At 55.9% G+C, this 9,628-nt stretch overlaps 2 protein-coding genes across 2 annotated transcripts; one reads left to right on the top strand and one right to left on the bottom strand.

The window, feature by feature from the left end:
* Positions 1-644: 644 nt before the first annotated feature.
* On the top strand, positions 645-2,871 carry ZNF319 (zinc finger protein 319). The gene is made up of 3 exons (XM_029283368.1): positions 645-680; positions 869-927; positions 1,089-2,871. Exons 1-3 carry the CDS (start codon positions 645-647, stop codon positions 2,833-2,835), a joined length of 1,842 nt encoding a protein of 613 aa, XP_029139201.1. The 3' UTR covers positions 2,836-2,871.
* A 3,851-nt stretch (positions 2,872-6,722) lies between these two features.
* Positions 6,723-9,406, bottom strand: TEPP (testis, prostate and placenta expressed). Its single transcript, XM_029283370.1, has 7 exons — positions 9,184-9,406; positions 8,729-8,790; positions 8,153-8,327; positions 7,682-7,743; positions 7,187-7,251; positions 7,043-7,075; positions 6,723-6,753 (listed from the first exon to the last, which is right to left on the bottom strand). Exons 1-7 carry the CDS (start codon positions 9,404-9,406, stop codon positions 6,723-6,725), a joined length of 651 nt encoding a protein of 216 aa, XP_029139203.1.
* Between the last annotated feature and the right edge of the window lie 222 nt (positions 9,407-9,628).

Here is a 9,628-nt window from a genome sequence, read left to right as displayed (position 1 = left end):
CCCCCGCCCCCGCAAGAGTAGCCCTGGTTGGAACAAGCGCCAGGCTGGGCTGACAGCCCGTCTGATGCGTGGCAGCCGTCGGAGGGACTTGGGGTTGGTTCCCATCCTGGGCAGAAGTTGCCATCTGACTCAGAGCAGCCCTTCCGCTCTGGGATGCGCTGGGCAGGTGCCCTGGGACCCTGTCTCCAGTTCTGCTCCCCTCCAGGCAGAAAGGGCGCCCTGGAACGGAGAGTAGGGGATCCCCAGAGAGCAGCTGAAGGGACCGGCTGTGGAGCCTAAAGATGAGAAAGCTGAGAGAAAGCATGATGAGATGTAGGCCATGTGACCATTCTTAGGTAATCTGTCACTTCATTTGAAAGAAACGGAATTGACCCTAAGGCTCCTTTGAGTTTTCTTCTTTTTCCATCAGTGGTCCTTGCAGTGAGTATTTTTCTGATTGTAATATAGCTCGCCAGCAACTGAGCAGAGGGTTCTTTCCAGGCTGGGGATCACAGAGGCCAACTTCCAATCTTCCTAACTTCAAAAAAAAGAGCTCCCAGGCACCATGATGTCTGTTGCTCATATGACTTCTTGGTTTCAGAACTGAGCGAAGTCCAGATAGCAGTAAAGGCAGCAAGATATTTCAATTCAAGGATTATAGGAACATGTGGTGGGGGAGGCAGATCTTGAATTACGGCCTGGTTAGTAAAACTCTCTTGCTGATTCTGATCCCCAGTTTTCAATGCTGTGTTTTATGTGAAGGAACCTTGTTATGGAGAGCAGAAGGTGATGCTTGGCAGCTCTCGCACCCTGATCCCAACCTGAAATCCACTTCTGCTGGAAAGGCAGTTGTCGGTTATTCTTACTAGCTTGTTCTCTTTCCTTGCAGGTTTCCTCAGAGGCTTTCCGGAACAAGGACAAGGAGCTGGGAGGCCACCAGGATGTCTGGCCTGCTTTGGTCTGATGTGTCTCAAAGGTAGCTGGCCCCTCCTATGAGGATTCGTACGACCACTCTAGTGATCGATCTCTAGGAATAGGTTTCCTTGATTGCTCTGCCTCAGTTGAGCAGCAGAACTGCTTATTGTGGAACCCCCTCTTTTTCTCTCTAGCATGTCAGAAACCTGGTCACAGCAGCCGCCACCCCCCCAGCAGCCCTCACATCATGGGGCCACAGCTGCCCTTCCAGACCACCCCATCCCACCCAGTGCGGTGACCGAGAATCCTTTGGGCTGTGCCGTGTATGGCATCCTCCTGCAGCCAGAGCCCAGCGGGCTGCAGCACCCACCCCTCTCTGCCAGCGGTGGAGGGGAGGCCTCTCCCAAATGTGGGGTTTGTGGACACGACCTGTCTCACCTCTCCAACCCCCAGGAGCACCAGTGCCTACAAGGTGGCCACGACCGCTCCTTCCAGTGCACTCAGTGCTTGAAGATTTTTCATCAAGCCACAGACCTCCTGGAGCATCAGTGCCTGCAGGTGGAACAGAAGCCCTTCGTCTGTGGTGTCTGCAAGATGGGCTTCTCTCTACTCACCTCGCTGGCCCAACACCACAGTGTCCATAATGGCAACACGGCCGTCAAGTGCTCCATCTGCGAAAAGACCTACAAGGCGGCGGCGGCAGCAGCGGCAGCTCCCGAGGAACCTGCCCCGCCACAGCAGCCAGCGGCCCTCAACCGGGCCCCAGTGGAGAAGCCTTACAGCTGCTCCATCTGCCAGAAGCCCTTCAAGCACCTCTCGGAGCTGTCACGACACGAGCGGGTGCACACTGGGGAGAAGCCCTACAAGTGCAGCCTGTGCGACAAGAGCTTCAGCCAGTCCTCGCACCTGGTACACCACAAGCGCACACATAGTGCAGAACGGCCCTATAAATGCACCGTGTGTGAGAAGGCCTTCAAGCACCGCTCCCATTTGGTGCGCCACATGTACGCCCACTCAGGCGAGGCCCACCTCTTCCGCTGCAACGTCTGTGAGCTGCACTTCAAAGAGTCCTCGGAGCTGTTGCAGCACCCCTGCACGCCCAGCGGTGAGCGGCCCTTCCGCTGTGCGGCTTGCCACAAGGCCTTCCGGCGGCCCTCAGACCTCCGACAGCATGAGCGGACCCACAGCACAGAGCGCCCCTTTCAGTGTGACCTTTGCCAGATGAGCTTCAAGCAGCAGTATGCGCTCATGCGACACCGCCGCACTCACAAGGCTGTGGCCCCCGCCCCTTCTTCGGAGCAGGAGGCCGCCCCGCCGCCCTTCAAGTGCTCATTGTGTGAGAAAGGCTTCGTTCAGCCAGCCCACCTGCTCTACCACCAGCACGTCCATGGCATTGAGAACCTCTTCAAGTGCAACGCCTGCCAGAAGGGCTTCAGCCAGTCCTCTGAGCTGCTGCGCCACCGCTGCGTGCAGAGTGCTGAGCGGCCTTTCAAGTGCACAGCCTGCAGCAAGGCCTACAAGCGGGCCTCCGCCTTGCAGAAGCACCAGCTGGCTTCGCACTGTGCCGAGAAGCCTCTCCGCTGTACCCTGTGCGAACGGCGCTTCTTCTCCTCCTCAGAGTTTGTGCAGCACCGCTGTGATCCTGCCCGCGAACGGCCCCTGAAGTGCCCAGACTGCCAGAAGCGCTTCAAGTATGCCTCTGACCTGCAGCGCCACCGTCGTGTCCACACGGGAGAAAAGCCGTACAAGTGCCCCTCCTGCGAGAAGGCCTTCAAGCAGCGGGAGCACCTGAACAAGCACCACGGGGTCCACACCCGGGAGCAGCACTACAAGTGCATGTGGTGTGGCGAGCGCTTCCTGGACCTGGGCCTGCTGCAGGAGCACAGCGCACAACACACCTCCGCGGAAGGCACTTACACAGTGGCTCCCTGCCTGCCCTGAGCAGCCCCTCTGCCAAGCACAGCTCTCCTCTCCTTCTGGAGCTGGTCCCAGCCTGCCAGGAGAGAGCCCTTCAATGGGCAAACCTGAGAGAGTGAACTAAGCCACAGAAGCGAGGGGACCGTGCAGTGCCCAAGTCCGAGTTTGGCCGTGTCTGGCTTTGGAAAGACTGGCTGTTTAAGCCTGCCAGGCCTTGCCGTGGTTCCATTGTGCTTGCCAAGCAAAGGGCCGTCTCCCGAGTGAAGCCTTTGCTGTTTGTGGACGATGGAGCAGGACTCAGAGCGGCTGAGAAGGAGCCGTGAAGAAGCACTCGGGAGGCATGCATGCCAGGCTGAAAGGCCTCCTCCTACTCATTGCCACGATTTCTCCATGCAGATGCTCCAGCCGGCAGCCCTTATATGGTTGTTTTGGCTTCAATAGTCTACAAGCATCAGGACTGAATTTCCTGCACTCCAGCCATTGGAAATGTAGCAGGAAGGGCATGGAGGAAAACTCGATTTATCTATTTAAACATATTATAAAGCTAGAGCAGACCCCCAGCCTCCTCTTTCTCCCCCCTCCCCCCCTCCCCTGTGGTATAAATAGATAGGCTTCTCTGTGTAACCTCTGAGAAATGTAAACATTCAAGACATGCAACTGAAGAGCTTGGACAGAAAACATTAATTAAAACTGCACTGATCTGTCCTGGAATTGTATCATTGGAGCCCCAAGTGCGAAAGGGGTGCACTTGAGATAGTAGTTGAACTTCTGCACATGCCTTCATCGGGGACCAGTGTGCGTGGAGCAGGTGCGTGTTTGTGCATATACATGTGTATGAGGTGCGTAGAAATCTCTTTCTGCATTAAAGTAGAAGATGGCTGTAAACCAGCAGTGGGGTCAGTATAAAAAAGTGATGCTATCTTGTTTTGGCTGGGGCGGGGGGGGGGGGAAGTGGCTTTCTATCCCAGATCCCTTTGGCTGTATCACTCGTGAAGGAGGAGCAGAGCATAATTCGTCTGGGGCGGGGGGACCAAGCAAGGAGAGCTGCTGACTTCTTGTGGGCCCTGGGCCTTTTCATGGCATCCCACAGCGCTGAGGTGGCCTTTAGGGAACTGCTTTTTTTAAAAGTCGTGATCAACTACCATGCAGCTCAGCTGGATGTCAGTCTTACAGTCTTGCAAAAGCTGTGCGCAATGGAGTCTCCCTAATTTGAATTCCTCGGTCCTAGAAAAGTGGGCCTTTCTTTGTCCCTGGGGGAGGCTCCAGTCTCACTTCTGGTGGGTGGGAGGACTTGAAAGGCTTTGGCCGGAGCCCACCAGGCAGGATATTGTGAGATGGAAGCAGGTCCCCAGGCCCCTCCCTTTCCTGAGAGCCAAGGAGGCCCTCCCTCGGGCGGCTTTTCTTCCCATCCACATCTGTGTGGGCTTCCTTTCTGCGGGCTCCATTGTTTCTCTCCCCCCCTCCCCCAACTCTTCCTCTTCCGCCTGGTTGCCACCTCTCCTGCCCCAGCCCCTTTTCACACTTCCTTTCTCGCTTGAGCCTTTTCTTCAGCTACATTCTGAATATTCTTTGGGACACCCAGGTCCCTGTGTGAGAGCGGGCAGCCTCAGGTGGATATTTGTGCAATCAAAAGGTGAACCAGGAATTGAACATCAAAAACCTGGTAGACCTGGGGTTACCTTAGATTATACTCACTTAAAACAATCTGAAATACAAAGTGCCTGAAATGCTACTATTCTGCAGGAGGGCCATCTAGCCATCATTGGCTCTGCCCAGAATCTGCCTTGCCCCAGGGTTGTGTAATCTGAGCGTGGGAATGAGCCACTTGGGCACAAACAATTGCCCCATTATTGAATGTCAGCTGCTGAATCCTAATGGGTTATTGGAAGCTCACATCAACCCAAAGACTCTTGAATGGTAACACTGCCGAACCGAGGGTGGACAGTTGAGATCACAACAGCAGCTTTCCTACAACAATGGACTCATTCAAGGCTGGACCAATTTCTGCCAGAATTCTAACAAGACACATTGGAGGAACCGGGCAGTCTGTGCAGGGGCACAGACAAGAAAGCCTCCAGGGCAGGTGGGGCTCATCGGTGAGGCCAGCAACATCTCCACATCCAGGTTGTTGGTTAAAACTTCAAGTGGGGCTTCGAGAGCGGTTGGCGAGAGCAGTTGGCCTTGGCACAGCCGGGAGCAGCAAAGAGGATGGAGCGCCAGAGGCTGCTGCTGTGGGGAGGACTGGAGAGTAAATGGCCTTGTTTAGTGCACCTGCAGAACAGAGGAAATGCCAGGATGAGACAAGGCTCATCCTTGGAGCCTTGCTGAAAGTTTTGGTTCAGGGGTGCAGTTGCTCTGGCCTGGCCCTCAGATGTAAGAGTGGCAATGTCTGCCCTCCAGATATGGCACTGTCAGCAGCTCCTACCAACATGCCCAGCAGCCACAGATGCCAACTGCAAAACGAGTCATGCTGGGAATTATTTTCCAAAGGTGGCTCTTTGTAGAACAGGCTAAACTTGGTTATTTGGAAACCAACATTCATTTGCACCTGCTGCTTGCCCTGGTGTGAGGATTCCTGACCATCTAGAAAGACATGGATGCATGGCATCCTCTGCCCGTCTTTCCTGGCTCCCTTCCTAAGGTGGGCTTCTCCCTTTCAGTGCCAACCAGGAGGGCTATCCTTTTGATCAGCCAAAGCTTCGCTGGCACTGCCCTGAGCCCTGATATTTAGGGCCGTTTCCCTTTTGGGTTGCGGGAGAATCCGCCTGCCCCCCCCCCCAGTGCTACCCCTTCTCTCATCTTTTAGCCCCCTGGGGTGGGGAAGTGACAGCTGAAGACTTGCCCCTTCTTCCCACAGGCAGGAAAGGAAGCAAGGGGAGAGGTGGGGGGGGAGAAACAGTCTTGGTGAAAAGGAATGCATGTACGACCCTGGGATGGAAAGGGAAAAAAACGGGTCACTTCTGAGAAAGAAACTCAAAATAACCCAATCTTGACTTCGCTTATTCTAAGACGGGCAGGGAGAAACTTGGGCAGGCTTTCCAGGCAGATGTGCCTGGGACTCCCGCCATGTTTCTTGATCTTGCCCACCTCTAAGAGTCAACACTTCTGGATGGGCAGAAGCCCCGATATGCTTCTGGGGGTGGGCTGGCAGTGCACTCAGTCAGGGTCTCTTTCAGGGGCCATCAATTTCCCTCGGCTCCCGGGCTGGAAAGCGGCACCTTCAAAAACAAAACTCTGGTGAATCTAATGAGAAAGTATCCAGAACACCAGAATTTCTGTTGCTAAGGTGACTGTTAAGTGAGTTGCACCCAATTTAATCTTTTCTGCTAGCGTTGCTAAGTGAATCATTGCAGTTGTTAAGTGGATCGTGCGGTTATTAAGCGAATCCAGCTTCCTCCATTGACTTTGCTTGTCAAAAGCCAGCTGGGAAGGTCACAGATAGCGATCAGATAACCCCAGGATGCTACAATCATCTTAAATACAGTCTGGTTGCCAAGTGCCTGAATTTTGATCATGTGGCCGTGGGGATGCTGCGACGGTTGTAAGTGCGAGGACCAGTCATAAGCAACTATTTTCAGTGCCATCGTATCCGTGAGCTGCAGATAAGAACAAGGGCTTCTTGGTCCCCCAATTTTCCATGTGGTGAAAGAAAAATGCTGCCCTTTTTAGGCTGGTCAGAGCCTAGACTGTTTCAGAAGGTGCTTTGATGCTGGGCTTGCTTCTTCTCATTACACCCGGAGGGAGGCCCTTCCTCTTTGTCTGCATCCTTCAGACTTAAAGCACAAGGCCGAAAACATTTGCCTGCCTGGGAGATGCCTTCCTCGGCCACTAATAGCTTTTATTGTTTGTGGATGCTCAAAGCCTGGGCAAGCAGGCAGGCCTCCTCCAGGGCCTCTTCAGAAACCAGCTCCTTAGCGCCAGGGCTCAAGGTAGTGAGAGCGGCTGAAAGGAAAAAGGACACACGTTTGCTCCATGTCGGCCAAGGCCGGTTGGCCCTTCTACTCTAGCATCTTCAAAAGAGTTTTTTGGAAAATTGGTACCTCCTCCCACCTACTGTGATCCTATCAGGTTTGGCATTGCAAATAGTTTTGCCCTCAGCTAACAAAATTCTTTCAACTAGCCAGCCACCTCCCTCCTTTAAGAGGCAATTCCACCTGGGGCTGTGGAGAGAACAGAGCCCTCCTTCCCCCCCCCAGCCACACTGCCTTGGGTCCCCCGAAGAGTCAGGTACCTGTGGGCGGTTCCAAAGCTCCTGTAGGTGTTCCTGTAGCCAAAGAACAGAACACTGTGGTGAGTTGCTGGGAAGCGGAGGGGTGGAGGGGGGGAAGGAGGGCGATGAGCCCCAGGCAAAAGGCAGTGCAGGGGTGATATTTACACGGTGTTGTAAGGAAGAGGCTTCGGTCCATATCGATCCAGGCTGGGATTCTGATTGAGGCAATACTAGCAGAAAAAAGCGGAAGAAGATGCCTTATGTTAAAACTGAGGACATCCATCCTTCTCCTCCGTCCTCCCCCTTTCTGTGAAGCTCCCCCCCTTCCTGCAGTCAGGCAGGGGCCCAGGCCCTCCCTGCGCTTGCTCTCCCCTCCCTCTGCGGCAGAAAGAGCCGGTTCCCTGCTCTGGGCTCTAAAATGTTCCATCAAAAGATCAGGACCCACATTGTGGTCTTGGCAATTCTTCGGCTAAAGGAGCCCTTCCTGGCCAACAAGACTAGACTAGAGGAAATATTTGCACTGCTATCACCACCCTTCTTAAGGAACCAAGGATCCCACAGCTGGACTGAGATCCCCTTTGCCCTTTTGAAAATGTCTTTTGAGCACCTCGTCCCTGGAACAAGGTTGTTCACCTTCCCAAGGGAGAACTTCTTGCTTACCCTCCAGGTTTGAGTGACGTCTGGTTTTAAGTATCTGACAGCATAACAGCTGAACCCAAGAACTGAGAAAGATGAAGGAGAGGAGAGAAAAGAAAAGAAAAAGACCAATATAGGAGAATATTTGTAGCTCAGTGTTGAAACGAGGGGTCCTTGGTGCTCTCTGAGCTTGGTGGTTTTCTTGAAAGGCGTTTCATTACCCAATGAGGTCACATCATCAGGTCGCAGCGTTGGCACATCTGACTCAGGCCAGTAGCCAGAAAGGGCCCCCTTGGCTGAGGGATCCTGCCTGGGCTCAGCCCGGCTCAGAAGCGCAGTTGCGCGAGCTTGTCGCTAAGTCGCCGCAGCTCCTGCCGGGAAACGGCGCCGGAGTCCGAGCAGAATCTGGCGCCCAACCTGCCGCGGACTCGCCGCAGCACCGCCGAGCGCGCATCTCCGCATCCCCGGCAGAAGCGCAGCCGCTGCCCGCCCTACCTTTGCGGTTGAAGCTGGGCAGCGCGAACTCGCCGGCGGCGGAGACGAAGCGGGACCAGTCCTGCATGGCGCGCGTGTAGCTGGGCCACTCCTCCTGGTTGGTGCCGGGCGGCAGCGGCGCCAGCTTCCCCGCGCGGTACCGGCCGGCCCGCGACTGGCGCAGCTCCAGCACGGCCTGGCGAGAGACGGGGGGGGGGGAGGCGGCTGCAGCAGCGCTCACGGGGGCGCTTCGGGGCGCCGGGAAGGGAAAGCCCCCCGCCCGCCCGCCCGCGACCTCCCTACGCGCAGGGCCTTCCGAGCGCCGGCCGCGGCTTCTTCCCCCGGCAGGTGGCGGCCTCGGGCCCGTCGGCTGACCTGGGAAAGCCGCGCGGGCTGCAACCTGCTCGCTCCGCAGACGGGAGGCCCGAAGCCATCCCGAGCCGCGACCAGATGGAGCGATTCAACCAGAATCCAGGAGGGGAAGCGGCGTTGCCCGAGAGCGCCTGGCCGGTGGCGTCGGATCTCCGGCCGGGGCCTGCTTCTCCCCCCTCCCGCGTGGCCCCGGGGCCCCCGATCCGCCGCCGGGCAGTGACTCACCCGGGAGGGGAGGGGCCTGCTGGGCACTCCGGCCAAGGTGAAGGTCGCCCTTCGGAAATCCTCTGCAGAAGACACCAAGCAGAGAAGTCGCGGGGAGGCCGCTTCGGGCTCTTGGAAGCACCACCGAAAACTGGCTGCATCCCAGAGGGGCCCTTGAGGCCTGGCAGATGTAGAGAAGGACCCCCCCCCAAAAAAAAACAGAAGAGGGGGCACCAACTAAACTTTTAAGATTTGCCCCTCCCCATTAAACGAAGATCATATCAAAACATTTGGGAGGCAGAGCTTCACGTGTCCCGTCTAGTTGACCGGCTGGAGCAAGAGCCCAAGTTCTGCCTCCGGTCTGGGGCCTCTGAGTGCACGGCCACCGTGGCTCGCCTTCGGACTGCATTGCACAAAGAGGAGCAGATGGGGGCCTGCCCTGGCTCTGCTCCCAGACAGCTTGGCTGGGCTGATACCTTTGGAGCAGGTGGTGGTGGTCCTGGAGTGCATGTCGGTGAGCCTGTGGGCCATGGTGTCCATGTCCATGCGCCTCAGGGTTGGCAGGCAGGGGTGGTAGAGGCGCTCCTTCACTCCAGCTAACATGGTCTTCTTGGGCTCCAGGGGAATGAGAACTGCAGGTGCTGCGTAGATGGGGCTGGCATCTGGCGGCCAGGGCACCAAGTCCAGAGCTTGGGCCATTGCTGCAAATTCTGCCAGCCAGCCCAAAAGAGAGAAGATATGAAGATATTGAAGAGTACTGGGCTTAAGACAGAACCTTGTGGTATCTCACTGCTTCCTTCCTTCCATGTAGACCTAGTACCATTAAGGGCTACTCATTGAGTACGGTTTGTCAGCCAGTTACAAATCCATCTAGTGGAGATGTCTATCCCACATTTTTCTAGCTAACCAAGAAGTAGGTTG

Source organism: Protobothrops mucrosquamatus, unplaced genomic scaffold, assembly GCF_001527695.2.
Source record: "Protobothrops mucrosquamatus isolate PMUCROS unplaced genomic scaffold, P.Mucros_1.0 scaffold67, whole genome shotgun sequence".
In the NCBI taxonomy this organism is placed as follows: domain Eukaryota; kingdom Metazoa; phylum Chordata; class Lepidosauria; order Squamata; family Viperidae; genus Protobothrops; species Protobothrops mucrosquamatus.
The sequence above is the reverse complement of the archived record's forward strand: the minus strand, read 5'-3'. Positions and strand labels throughout refer to the sequence as shown.

Bases quoted from the DNA above. Each gene is read 5' to 3' on its own strand.
- ZNF319 (XM_029283368.1), top strand. From the start codon at position 645: ATGTGGTGGGGGAGGCAGATCTTGAATTACGGCCTG. The intron at 681-868 runs GTTAGTAAAACT...CTTTCCTTGCAG, and splicing joins AGATCTTGAATTACGGCCTG to GTTTCCTCAGAGGCTTTCCG. The intron at 928-1,088 runs GCCTGCTTTGGT...TTTTCTCTCTAG, and splicing joins GGAGGCCACCAGGATGTCTG to CATGTCAGAAACCTGGTCAC.
- TEPP (XM_029283370.1), bottom strand. From the start codon at position 9,406: ATGGCCCAAGCTCTGGACTTGGTGCCCTGGCCGCCAGATGCCAGCCCC. The intron at 7,744-8,152 runs GTAGGGCGGGCA...CATCTTTCTCAG, and splicing joins GCCCAGCTTCAACCGCAAAG to TTCTTGGGTTCAGCTGTTAT. The intron at 7,076-7,186 runs GTAAATATCACC...CTTTGGCTACAG, and splicing joins CCTCTTCCTTACAACACCGT to GAACACCTACAGGAGCTTTG.